This window comes from Malus sylvestris, chromosome 15 (assembly GCF_916048215.2).
Source record: "Malus sylvestris chromosome 15, drMalSylv7.2, whole genome shotgun sequence".
In the NCBI taxonomy this organism is placed as follows: Eukaryota; Viridiplantae; Streptophyta; class Magnoliopsida; order Rosales; family Rosaceae; genus Malus; species Malus sylvestris.
In genome coordinates, this window is record NC_062274.1 from 6,848,518 (window position 1) to 6,862,238 (window position 13,721).

Consider the following 13,721-nt stretch of genomic DNA (forward strand, 5'->3'; position numbering starts at 1 on the left):
GTTTATCTGTATTATTGTATTATACATATATACAACCAATGATAAGACATATTTTCTCTGTGGTTAATTTTTTATTTTTTATTTTATCTTGAAAGTAATATAAAACTCTCACATGTCTAGGTTGTTTTCTTTAAAAAAGAGGTCAGCTGATGATTTCGTCACGGCAGTTCACCCATCGAAGGACTGCTTCCAAACAACTTTAAAAATTAAAAAATAAACAGAGCACAGATCCACAAACAACAATAATAACATCTTAAAACAATAAAATTTAATGCGCAAGAAAAGAAAACCAATCAAAATATTTTCCCACAAAATTTTCTCAGCTGCCAAACAGAGCGATAAAGAACTTGATCGCACCCCAAAAAGGTTTTCATAATTTGTATTTATTATTATTCAGTAATAAATAATATTCGTTTCTGGAGGAAAAGGAGCAGCGTGATGAGGACCCATTCACCCATCACTGCTCATCCACAACCTCTGCAATCCAACTCACCAAGGACCACGCGCGCGCACGTGCCACCTCTTCCGTCCCAGACTCCCACACATGTCTCTCCGTACCTCCCTCCCCGCCAAAACTTTTCTGTAATTACCGGCCCAAGTCACAGGCCAGAAGCAGCAGATCAAAACTCAGCGACTGTGACGTGAGCGAAATGGAGGAAGCTCGGAAGCTTCGCTCGGAGTTCCTCCAAGTTCTGCGGAGCAGACGATCGGGCGAAGATTAGTAAATTGGTAGACATTTTCTTTGCTTAATTTTGTGTTTGGCTGGTGAGAAAATTTGAGGGAATCAGTTGAAAAAATTGGTAATGTGAGACGTTTTTTATTCCTTTCAGTTCCAATGTTGGTCGAGCCGGCCAAACCGGTGGCGAATCCGTTGTTTCAGGAGGCTAATCCACCAAGCTTCAGTGAGGTTCGAATCTGGTTCCCATTTGGAAATGCTTTGTACCAGTTCGGTACTGCTTAATTTTTTTAAAGGCCTCAAAATTGTATTTGGCAACAGAGCCAAAGACTGCTTATTTCCTAAGTCACGGTCAGAAATAGCTGAAAAGTGGAAGCAGCTACTTGCTGCTTTCAAAAAGCGGCTTTTTTTCCATCTAAAACACGGTGGACAGTGTGTTTAATGAAAGTTTTTAAATGCCCATCTTCCTTGCTCTTGTTGGCAGCTCCAGTTTTCGCAATTCACTGAGAAGCAGCTACATCTACCAAATTCTGCAGCCATCAATTAAAAATATAAGACAACAAATCATCTGGAACTCTTCTCACAATTTTGATAGAGAATTGACAGAAAGGATACGAACCTGAAACTTCATTCCCAGTTGAAGCCTCCATCTCCAGCCACATCAAAACTCCTGTGTTATTCGATTCTTTTCCTTTGCTTCGATCGCAGGAGAGAAGGATTCGAGGAAGACGCTATTTTTTCTGGGAATATTGGAAGGGCTAGGTTTTTGGGAGGTGCAGGTGGGATGATGTCGATATCATCGAGGAAGACGCTATTTTTTCTGGGCAAATGAAGACGGAGAAAATGGATATTGATGATAAAAAGCCCGAAGAAAACGAGGGGAGAGGAGAATGAGAGTCCGAGAAAGTACTTTGACGGAAAAGGTTTACCAAACACTAACTGGTCTGGAAGTTCCCAAATCAAAAGCTTGCAAGGCTTATGCAGATGCGCACGCCGTAGATAACTTGAAGGTATGGATTAGCACTGTTATACCGTACAAATAATTTTTACCATCCTCAACTGCATTTAGAGCCTCTGATTCATCTGTTCTTCTGTTCAAACCTTCCTTCATACTCATGGCCGTCGACCGTTGTCATGTCTGTTCATCCAAACACAAATAATATCGTAATGCAGTCAATAGCACAGCCGGGAATCAGGCACCGAATGACCCCGCTCATGGTAACCGAGGCCAGTGACTGGTTCGACCAGTTTCTGAAGCAGTGAGGCCGTGGTTGCAATCGTGCGTTCGTCGTTTCTTACTAATCTACTTACCCAGTGTTCATCTGTAACTCAGAGCCAATCGGTTTTGGGCTTAAGCAATATACTCTCTGATGATATATCGTCAAGGCTGAAATAATTCATCGTCGTTTCGAAAAAATGTTCTGTTAGTACGGAATATTATTACAACAGCATTCTTAAACGACTAGTTTTCGGTTTCGTCGATCACAAATTCACAATCAAATCATGATGCATAAAAACCCCCCAAGCTAACATGTGCCGAGGTTTTACATTATGTGCAACTTCGTGCATAAAATTAGACAATACAATCACATACAAGCTGCTCCTAAAATTGAAGGCAAAAAAACTACAGCGCACCCCGCTTCGTCAGCCTTTCTTCGGCATGGCGGCTAGCCTGGTGTACATTCTGGCCATGGAATTGTACCCTCGGAAGTCGCTGGAACGCAGAAGATTGCCTGCCACAGAAGCAACACCAACTAACTAAAACACAAGATAGAGAATGAAATTGACAGTAATTTGTGTATCAACTCAAACCTAGCACCAATTTAAATGCAGAATTGTGAATCCACGAGAATTTCATATCCTAAAATACAAATGCATCAATAGGGAAAAACCTACTGTCTTTGGAACTTTAAAATTCTCTCCTTTCTTCCAAACAAAAGCGGATATGGAAAATCGGATTAACTTTCATAAGTAAACTACGGTTCACTAATCTCAAACAACTATCATTTACGTCCTTTGACCCCCTAGTTTCAGAATCCTAGTTCATCCATGTGAACAGAGCTTAGGTTTCCACTCGTCGGGCTTGAGAATAGATAAAGACGACTCACAAAGCACAGGGGGATGGAAAAACAAAAATTGAGCTCCTGTGTCTTAGAAATCCAATGCTCATATACATAATGTGCGCGTCTGCGTACCTGAATCACAGTTCAGTGGGCTATCAGGTTCTGGATGGGCCATTAAAGCAATTATAGCCCTACAAACAGATTGGAGTGTCCAAGCAGGGCTCCATGCATTCTTCAAAATATCAAGGCAAATCTCTCCTGTCTGCACTAGAAAACAACTTCAGAAAAATGAAACAACACTTGATATGTTTACAACAGTGCATTAAACATTTAGTGTCCAATCTATTTTTCATCTGGTGATCTTGTCATTTGTCGGAGGGTAATCCCGGTACAGTGTACCAAACAATTGACCAAATGAAATCCTCAGTAAGCTTTGACACACTATTCATTTTCAAGAAAAGACGCTACAAACGAGGTTTGAAAACACTTCTACATTTCTGCCTAGGAAAAAAAAAAGTAAAAAACAGCTTCAGGTAGTCTTAACTCAATAAAACAATAGTTGAAGAAACTTTTGACTCCTAATCATTGGTGTCGAACAACATCTCCATATTATTCCATCACTCTTCCATCCTGGACAGAATCACTAAGTTCCCACCTAGTTCCTTTGCTAATTTCACAACTCAGCCAGATTCCTCAGATTTCCAAACAGATTAGACATTGCCACACAAAGATTTCGTACCTTGAAATGCACATTTGGATGGAATATTTTTGTTAAGAACCTGACTTGTGGAGGTTGCAAAGGATACTGCTCAGGAACCGCAAAAGCAAGCTGGAATATACCACCCTCAAATGGGGTCTCTGATGGACCCTAAAGGCAAAATATGGACAAATAAGGCCAAACAATACACCCCAAGAAGTTTTCTTTGTAATGACGGAGCTTACCTTGATGAGAGCAGTCCATTTAAATATGTTTGTGTCATCACAAACTAATTGAATATCTGGATCAGCAACTTTCTCACGCTGCACCTCTTTGTATTCCTTGAAAAGCCTTGCCCTTGATGCCTGCAAAAACTTACTTGTTCAAAACGGTTTCACCGCATGGTTTAAAAAGCTATGCATTACACCAATCCAAGACCAGAAGCAGAGAAGATACTGTATAACAGCAACACCCGGCTAGCCACTAAAGTTCACCATTCGCACTAGCTTCACTGCCATCTAAGATACATGATCGTATTTCACGATTTTATATTTGCAGTGTGGTCTACGTAACAATTCCACACTATGCAATACAATATACCAGTCATTCATGTCCATAATTCCGCTCCATGAGGCCTCACCGTCTACTTCCTCTCCACAAAACAAACACTGCTTTTTCCTCGAACCCACATCCACTCTCCCTCCATCTCTCACCTTTCTACCACATTTTTCCGACAATCCTCCCTCTAACCGAATCCACTTTCAGCCATAAAACTTTCACCCACTTGGAGCACATTTCAAGCTAACAATTTGTTTAACTAACAACCCTCATATCCCTATAAGCTCTTAAGCTAAACAGCATTCGGATGAACACCCGATCGAAAATAAACCCGAAAAACCAGTCCAATGAATTCTAGCTATAACCAGACTGGCCAAAACAAGAAGTTGGGCTAACCTGCATGTTGATTGTTGCCTGGGAACTCAAATCGCAGCGCTTCACTACAAAGCCCCACTACCTGAACACAATCACAACATTCTCACAAAATTAACAAAAAATAATATAAATAAATAAATAAAAATTGGAGTGAATTGATTGGAAGTTTTGATTTCGCCACACGCATCCAAAACCAAAACCTCTGGAAAAACCGAATCGATACAATTCGATTGAAAAGGGGCAATATCTGCAATTTAATGTAACTCAGGGGGATATAACGTAAATTTCTATTTTTGCAGGAAATATTCGAACAACGGATTGAAACCCCAGAAGCTTACCTTGCAGAGAGACTTGCTTTCCTCGGGAGAGATGAAGATCGACGATCGATTTCTTTACAGTCGGGTTAGGAATGAGATTTGGTACACGGTGCTAAAAGGGACATGGAAAAGGGAACCACTGACGAATCAGCACCCGCCACGTTTCCGATTATATTTTGTCACCAAACAATAGTTTCCTTTCTTTTTTTGGTCAGACAATGAGGAGAGATATTGACCCAAAAAATACATATGGCATTTGACCCCAAAATAAATAAATAAATAAATAAAAACATATAGCACATCACGTATCATAATGTAAATAGAGGAATATTGGGCAAGGTTTAGGAAAATGAGAAAAATTGGCAAAATACACTAATATTTACATTCACAATTTAACCATCTACTTTGCATACATGGTTAAGAGCGTTTATATCTGTCGTTGAAGTTGTCAAGCACTTGAAACTACCAACTCAAATAGACCGTGTATAAAATTTCACAATTGTGGTTAATAAAAAAAAACTAAACCAACAAATATGGAATTGCACCGGGAAAACTGTAATTATATACGATGAACTCTAGTCCTTTTGCAAAGTCAAAGCAGACAAGATGCAGTTTGTATTGTGTCACATCTAAAGTCCGACAGGTCATAAGTTCAATCGGCAACGGATCGGATGATTTACTACCAGGAACATTAGGCATTGAATTAGTCTAGTCGTTGACTGTTGAAACTAGATACAGATTCAGCCACCCACCAAATAAGACCAAAACGTAAATCAAGAAAGTACACAAAAATGAAAAATTTAGGGTTGGAGAGTAAAACTGAAAAAATACAAAAAAAAAAATGCAGATCTCATATAAAATTCAATCTCTAAATCGCATGGAGGTCTCCCATTTTTATCGGGGTTTTTTTCTACAAAGAATGTACACGTTCCCAATCACAAACCCAGATTACGGAGTCAAATGCCCAACAAACAAAAAAATTATATATATATATATATATATATCGAGAAAAAAGACCAAAAATGAAAAAGAACGCGAAAAGAAACCAAAAATAAAATTAAGTTGTTGGCCAAAATAAAGGAGGAAAAAGGGTGAAAACCGATAATAACTTCAGACGCTACCAGCTGCGCCAGGCGTCGTTTTTGTTGGCTTCATTTTTGCAAAGTCAACGAGGTCTCCGAATAGCTTATCCTCTGGCCTGGATGGCTTGCTTGGTGGAACGTAAGATGGAGCAGAAACCTGGTAGGGGTTTTTCATACCATTACCATCTCTTACGGAAAGACCGTACATTTGCTGCTGAAGGGCGTATTGCTGTTGTTGCTGTTGTTGCTGTTGCTGAAGGGCGTATGCGTGCTGCTGTTGCTGAAGGGCGTAGGCTTGCTGTTGTTGATATTGCTGTTGCTGTTGCTGAAGGGCGTATGCTTGATGCTGTTGCTGCTGTTGATCATAGCCGTAGGGGACTAGTTGATTACCACCATACATTTGTTGAGGATACATAGATGTCATCTGGCCTGCTTGAATAGCTTGTGGAGTCATACCCGTGTATGGCCCTTGGACCGGTGAAGAGGGCAAACCCAAATGATTGCTAGGACCAACCTGGTTATTGATTGCTGACAAATGGGTAGTTGTAATTGGCTGGATATACATACCTACAACCTGGTCGCTATGAGGTCCCTGGGGATGGAAACCACCTGGTGAATTGACCACCACCTTGGTAGTAACTTGCAGTGGGGGTGGAGAGAATCGAGAACCTGCTACTGGGCTGCCATCATCTATTGACTGAGCTTCCCAGGGAGGTGGTGGCAATGATCCACTGGTTGGTGAACCTGTCCAACCATGTGAAATGTGAGAGGTTACCATATTCTAAAAAGTGTAAACCGAATAACCTTCTTCATGGCTAATACAATCACCAATAGCAGGCACATCACTTGCACTGACCGGGAATATAGGGGTATACTTTGGTTCATCTTCCTATATATACAAAAGAATGTAAATGAAACCAAACAGTATGGAGACTGAAACACCAAAAAAGTATTGAAAAGCGCACCATAGCCTGGTGAAGCCGGCTGCTGCTGCAGTGGTTGCGACTGCACCATCTGACCATTCCAGGCAGGAGCAGCACCATGTGCGAATGGAGACTGCTCATACTGAGGGACCCCCATAATTGGGGCATTTCCGTTCAGGAGAAATCCTGCTTGTGGAGATTGAAAATTCTGCTGCTGTGGGAATTGCGGGGGTGAAGGATTGGGTTGGCTGGCTGCATTAGTAGGATGGGTGTTCACAGGGTTCGGGACATTCTCAGTGCCAAACATGTCGATAAGAGCAAGGGCATTCTGCTGATTAACAGGAGTTGTTGGCTGTTGTCCCACAGGAACAAGAGCCAATGAAGCATCTGCCTTTGGTGAGACAAAGTCATCACCGCTAAGAAGATCCATCCTGGGATCGGCCTTTGCAGTAGAAGTTGAACCATTAGTAGTTGGAGGGGCAGTAAGCAATAACTGATTAAGTGGATTAGCACCGGAACCGGAACTTGAGGCGGATCTGCAAAAAAATTCTGGCATTACTATTTTCAATGGTTAACAAACACCAATGGATTAGTCACCATATATTGCAGTGACTGTGAGCGCATTAAAATCCTAATTACCTCCCATCAGGCTGTTTGCTGTCATTTCCAGTGTCAACTAGAGGACCACCAACATTTACAAGTGCTCCGTTAGCTGCAGGCTTGGGTTTATCCGGCTGAACTGGATTTCCAGAAGCAATGGCTTCATGTTTGGCTAGAAGACGTTGCAAGTCATCATTCAGCGCCAGCCCTTGACACAGAAGTGATTCATCCCTAACAAATAATAAGTAAAGAAATGGGCAAAAATTGCCATGGCAGTTACACATAAAGAACATAAAACACAAAGAATCCTAGACACAGAAGTGATTCATCCCTAACAAAAACCTTTACTAAGTAAAGAAATGGGAAAAATTGCAATGACAGTTACACATAAAGAATCAATATAACCTATAATTATCATTCGAGCAAATCTTACATGGATGATATTAAAGATCCCGGATAAACATCTAGATCATATTTCAACTTCACTTTAAAAGAAAATTTCCATGATAAACGTCTACATCATGTAAACATACACACACACATTTCGTTAAAAAAAATGAAAAGAAAACCAACTCCCATTTAAGGTCCTTAAATAGGGCTTGTTCCTTTGTTCGTTTAGTTTGTTTACAGAGCAAGCATCTAATGCTCAGACATAATTTCAAGTTATTTATTGGCTTGAATGATTATATCACAATATAACATACCAGACTGTTTTGGAAGTCACAATACCGTATATTTCCTACAAATAAAATAAAAAAAGGATTTGGAATTCTGTAGCATATTAGTTCAAAGGAACCTATATCAAGTCACTTTTTGTTTAACAATCTTCCTCACCTTCTTAAAACTTCTATAATTACTTAACTTCTTGTTTTCTTATTTAACCAATATGATCAATAATACACAAATACACACCATGCAACAAAAAGAGCCAATACAGAATAGGCAACTGCTTTTTTTTGTGGAAAAGAGAAAAGAAAAGAAAGGTAGTTGGGAATATAGTTGTGGCCTTACGCAGTCGAGTTAACAAGGTGTACCACTCTCTGCTTATATGTTCGGCACTGGTCAACCAAATCAACAATCACCTCCTGTCTAAGCCCCTGCAAATTGAAAGAAAACTTGAGCAACAAGCAAACGGAGATTGAAATTATGATATTCAAGCATCTTCCTCACTGCACAGTTCCTTATAGATGAAACATCCAGCATGATAAAGATCCAAGTAAATTCAGCTTAGGGGGATTTAAATTTTTTCTTCTCTTTATTAAAATGTTGTAATATCCAAATCTATCAAACGACTTGAAAAGGGCATAGTAACATTACTTCAGCTGTCATCATTTAATCAATATCACATTGTAATATTATTTTCTTCATATCAAAAACGATACATTTACCTCTTTGTTATCTATTGCAGTTAGCATTTCTGCCAGGACATCCATGATACCCCGTGCATTCTGAATTTCCGTCAAGCTAACCAAACAAAAAAAATCAATTAAAATATGAGAAATATATATATATACACACACACGGCAATATTTCGATGGCTGCACACTATAAAGAAATAACAGTTTCCTTCTAACTTTCATTTTGACTACTTTTGTCCTTGGAATTTCTCACTGCTAAATTTCTTAGGATAAACCATTCAGAGCATTAAAATGGGAAACACCCAGTCTGCAAGTTGAAACTTGATACATCCCACCCACCAAAGATGCAAGTAAGTGGAAGCAACACCAAGCATTGTCATCCAAAACCTAGCTTTGTCATCCAAAACCAAATTCCTGACTTGCATTCATGTCTCATCAAGGATGAAACATCATTTGCATTGAACCACACAGGACAGCAAGAACAAAACAAAAAAGAAAATCCCCCTTCACCATAAAGACCTAGTACATTCATACTTCCACCATACCATTGTATATTCATACTTCCATCATAGCTTTTACTATTAAATGCATCTGTCTAAAGATGCCAACAAAGCCTGCCATACGTAGCCAAAATCCTATGTGATTGGATCACTAACACACGTAGAAAAAGAATCTCATAGAAGTTTTGCATCATTCAATCAGAACAAGGAGGAGTTACATGTGCACCTCAAGGTTGGGAACTCAGCCTCTGCAGAAGGCTCAGCTACATCTCTCGGACGATCTGGATTTTGCAAATTTTGAGGAAATGCTGACAATGGTTGTGTCTGGGGTGGTGTGAATACAGGCGCAGATGATTCAGATCTTTGAGGGAATACTGCTCCAGAACGCTGAAGAAATATTTTGACTCAGACAATGTTGAAGATTCAAGCGCTAAAACAGAATATAAGCAATGAAATAACAATTTGACACTGATAATGTAATATGAATGCTTCTCATATTAAGTTTTAATAATGAAGTTGTTTTATGAATAGAGAATTGTTCTTAATGAACATACCAACAAATCCTGGTATGCAGCATAGTATTGTGGATATCTTGCTCTCGGTCCCCCAAAAGCTTCTTGCCAGGTATCTATCAGGATCAATATCTTCTCTTTGACATGATAGTCCGGCTACAATTTGCATCATAAATACTATGAGAAAACTTAAATAGAAATGAAAGTGATATTGTATAACAAACGATCAGACCGCTGGAGGGGTACATGCTACCTTCTTTTTTGCTATTCTAACCATATCATGGAGGAGGTCTTTCTCTGCTACATGCATATGAACAATGTCTCCACAATTCTTTATTATTGTTTCCAACAGCTACAATGTAGCGAACAGACCAAAATAAAACCAATTTAGACCACTGTAATAAAATTTCGTTAACAATGACAATCAATGTGAATATATAAATGGCATCTACAGCAGAAAGGAATTGAACATAAAATTCAGTGAAATTTCCAGTAGACCATCAACTAGTTTTTTTTTGGTGCTTATAAACTCTAAATCTGCCAGCTCTCCAGACTGCTGGATCTAAGCCATTCATCTCTTTTCACTTCTATGAATCGAGTATAAAGTATAAACACATGAGAGTAATCCGCACAGGAACATGTCCATCTTACTAAAATAAATTTTCTGTTTTCACACCGTACAAAAATTTCACCATGATTTGTTCCATATGAGAGTAGCACTGGTATTAAAAATCCACTAGGCATACAACAAGAAATGTAAGTAAAGATCTATCATAATACATCAAAACTCAATGATTACTTGACCCAAATAGGGAAGAACATAAAGCACTGACAAACATACAATGACAATACAGAAATAAGACACACCATGCTAAAAGCAAAGACGTTGATCAAAAATAAATAAAACACACACACACACACACACATCCATTAACAAGTTTTCCCGTAAGCTGAAGGAAACAATAACACAATTCAACCCGTAAATTAAAAGACAAGTACACCAATCAATAAGAGTCCTGGGACTAAAAATTTTTAGGTAAATAAAGTATAAAATTTAAAGAAATGAAAAAGAATGTACTGAAAACAACAAGGATTGATAGTCAAATTGGCCACTTCACTTAATTAAAATGAAACAGTTCCGTGGAGCTTACTGTAAGGGCAAGAAGTTGAACTTTTGAATTCTTACTTCCAAGGCGCTTCTTTATACCTTTAACAACATCCTTCGCTTGCCTGATATATGAAAACCAAACAGAGGGTTTGAATCTAGGTAATCTTCAACAAAAAGATCCAATCTAGAGAAGCATACATCCAGTTAGCTTGTGACAATAACTAAAATCAGAAGTACAACACTTGATACGAACACAACAGGGTGAAAAAGGTATTCTCATGTCTATCACGTCTAACATGCTTTGTGTACATCCTAAATAACGAAAAAGAATTAGCATTTATGTGCATCATTAGCAGCTTTGGCATTCCGAACAATCAAAGCAACGTCTATGGCTTGTTTACGTTGCCCCCAAACCTATGGTATATGCTTATTACTACGAACTTAAGCATACGAATATACGACGAGCATTACTAATCACTCCTCCAATTGTAAAATATTGAGCTCAATTATACACACTGACCAGTAATCAGTCAAAAAACCATTAAAATGCATCAAATTGATTAACATTTCAGCTGACCACATTCAGAAAGATCCAATTTATGACATCATACGAACCCGCGCTCACAATCGAACCCACTAAATCGCAACCAGATTCAATTTTACAAACAAATTTGTAATAAATCGCCAGAATTTGTTCTTTTCTATCCTTTCCTATCATTTTTTTTTGCACTTCTATCCTCGAATTCGCTCAGCAACCAAACACAAAGTTAACTGTTCGATCAAATTCAACCAGCATCTTCACTCCCTCTTTGATTCAAAGTATACATATATATCATCACAAACACATCAAAAACTTAGTTACAGCAAAAATGATGCCAGGATCAAGCTAAACAAAAAAGAGAGAGTTATAATCGAGTGCACCGCATACACAGGGTCGTGGTTGCATATGTCACAGATTTCGAGGTTCATGGCCCAATCAGGACCGATAAGCATGTCGCTCGTGGCGCGTTCCACCATATAATTCACCATCCCTCCTGCTCTTCCTCCGCCCGAAAGTCGCTGCCGCGATCCGAATACCACACCCACCCGCCTCCGATTGCCGCCAAGATCGCAGAAGACTCCAAAAATACGACGGAATCTTTCTTCCGGCGTCTCTCTCTCTCTCTCTAGAACTGCTTCTCTCTTTCTCTCTCTCTCTCTCTCTCTAGAACTGTTCCTCTGTGTGAGAGATCGCTGGCTTCCTCTTTCTTTTCTGTTGTTGAGGAACCGAATTGTTTTCCTTTTTCTTTGAATTGTTTATCGCGGATGGAACCAGATTTGACAGGCCAATGAGGTGAGGACACGTATTGGAAGTTCGGAGATTCGCGTGCCGCGGTGTGGTATGTGGTGTACTTGTTGTACACCGTTTGCTTGGCCTGCCTTTTTTCATCAACGGTTGACTCTCTTTAATTCTGTTATCTTCGTGTCACCGACTTTCCATTTGCTTCTTTTTTCTGTTTTTTCACCCGTGACAACATCTTTTGTTGGAATTTTGACAAATGACTTCAAAATTATCGCGGCTCAAAAATTCAAAGCATAGTGTAGTTGTTACCTAAGCCAGGGCTCACCAAACGGATGCCATTGACCAAAAAACAAATGACATGCCCATGTTATTTTTTAAATATTTCTAGAGATAAAGGGGTTGGTCTATTAGACGGACAAGGATTGTCTGCCCTCTCGTGTCCTTCTGTTTTGTGTGGTTACAGTTAAATCACATCAACATTTTATATTGTTTTTTAATAGAGATAATAAGACAAAAATGAATAGTAATATAAAATGTTGACGCGGCTTAACCGTGATCACACAAACAGAAGGGCACGGGAGGGCACCGAAAGTGGAAGGGTAGACAATCTTTGTCCCTATTAGACAACAAAGACTTTGAGCTCTCAACTCGAGTTTGGATTCCCATATATTCTTTTATGTCACGCTATGCTATAAGGAGGGATATTAGTTTGTAAACTTTGTATGATAGGATACCTATAGAAACAGAAAACTTCAACAGTAAGTTTTCTTGATTGTATTTACTTGACTCAGAACTTTACACATTGTGTAGGAATATATATAGCCTTTGGCTATTTACATAGATACCCCTAACTACTTTATAACTATCTTAACTAATCACAACTAATACAATCAGTTAATTTACAGTAACAGAATTATTAACAGTAGCAGACTTAGATGACTTGTCATTCTCCCTAATACACCCCCTCAAGCGAGAAGGGGGATCAGAAATGAGGCCAATGGGAAGCTTGGAACACAGATAATTAAATCTGGTTTTAGACAGAGACTTGGTGTGAAGATCAGCTAATTGGTCTTCACTGCAGATGAACTTGACTTTGAGAAGTTGAGCCAAAACCAATTCTCTAATATAGTGATAATCGATCTCAACATGCTTTGTTCGAGCATGAAAGACAGGATTAGATGCTAAAGATATTGCTGATATGTTGTCACACCAAAGAGTAGGGAATGTAGAGAGAGGATAGTGCAGATCTTTGAGAATCTTGCAAACCCAAGTTATCTCAGCAGCTGTGTGAGCTAAGGAGCGATATTCAGCCTCTGTAGAGGACCTTGCAACAGTACTTTGCTTCTTGGCACTCCAGCTGATAAGATTGGAACCCAAAAATACACAATAACCAGTGGTTGATCTCCTGTCAATTGTGCAACCAGCCCAGTCGGCATCCGAGTAGGCAGAAAGATGGACAGGGCCTTTAGTGAACCACACACCATGTGAGATAGAGCCTTTGAGAAATCTGAGAACCCTTTTTGCTGCCTGGAGATGTTGTTCCCTGGGAGCATGCATGAATTGGCAGATTTGGTTCACAGCAAAAGCAAGGTCGGGTCTAGTCCAAGTAAGATATTGTAAACCACCAACAATGGAGCGATATTCAGTAGGATTGGACAAAATAGGGCCAC

General features: G+C 39.3%; 2 protein-coding genes and 1 long non-coding RNA gene across 5 annotated transcripts; 1 reads left to right on the top strand and 2 right to left on the bottom strand.

Annotated features, from left to right (window-relative positions):
• Positions 1 to 403: 403 nt before the first annotated feature.
• LOC126601397 (uncharacterized) lies at positions 404 to 2,152 on the top strand. Of its 2 annotated transcripts, XR_007615727.1 has the most exons (3): positions 404 to 729; positions 831 to 907; positions 1,161 to 2,152. It is a non-coding gene; the product is annotated as an uncharacterized LOC126601397 (long non-coding RNA). The 2 variants fall into 2 exon arrangements; XR_007615726.1 differs by having other exon boundaries at positions 404 to 907.
• Positions 2,083 to 4,870, bottom strand: LOC126601395 (protein PEROXIN-4-like). Its single transcript, XM_050268105.1, has 6 exons — positions 4,708 to 4,870; positions 4,391 to 4,451; positions 3,682 to 3,801; positions 3,479 to 3,607; positions 2,872 to 3,001; positions 2,083 to 2,409 (listed from the first exon to the last, which is right to left on the bottom strand). The coding sequence occupies exons 2-6, from the start codon at positions 4,394 to 4,396 to the stop codon at positions 2,321 to 2,323; spliced, it is 474 nt and encodes a 157-aa protein (XP_050124062.1). The 5' UTR covers positions 4,397 to 4,451; positions 4,708 to 4,870; the 3' UTR covers positions 2,083 to 2,320.
• Positions 4,871 to 5,514: 644 nt separating this feature from the next.
• Positions 5,515 to 12,042, bottom strand: LOC126601375 (TOM1-like protein 9). 2 transcript variants are annotated; one of them, XM_050268082.1, is made up of 10 exons: positions 11,698 to 12,042; positions 10,813 to 10,891; positions 9,915 to 10,013; positions 9,704 to 9,817; positions 9,376 to 9,536; positions 8,680 to 8,755; positions 8,303 to 8,388; positions 7,331 to 7,522; positions 6,734 to 7,227; positions 5,515 to 6,512 (listed from the first exon to the last, which is right to left on the bottom strand). In XM_050268082.1, the coding sequence occupies exons 1-10, from the start codon at positions 11,796 to 11,798 to the stop codon at positions 5,797 to 5,799; spliced, it is 2,118 nt and encodes a 705-aa protein (XP_050124039.1). In that variant the 5' UTR covers positions 11,799 to 12,042; the 3' UTR covers positions 5,515 to 5,796. The 2 variants fall into 2 exon arrangements, with proteins under 2 accessions (XP_050124039.1, XP_050124038.1); XM_050268081.1 differs by having other exon boundaries at positions 9,912 to 10,013.
• Positions 12,043 to 13,721: the final 1,679 nt, after the last annotated feature.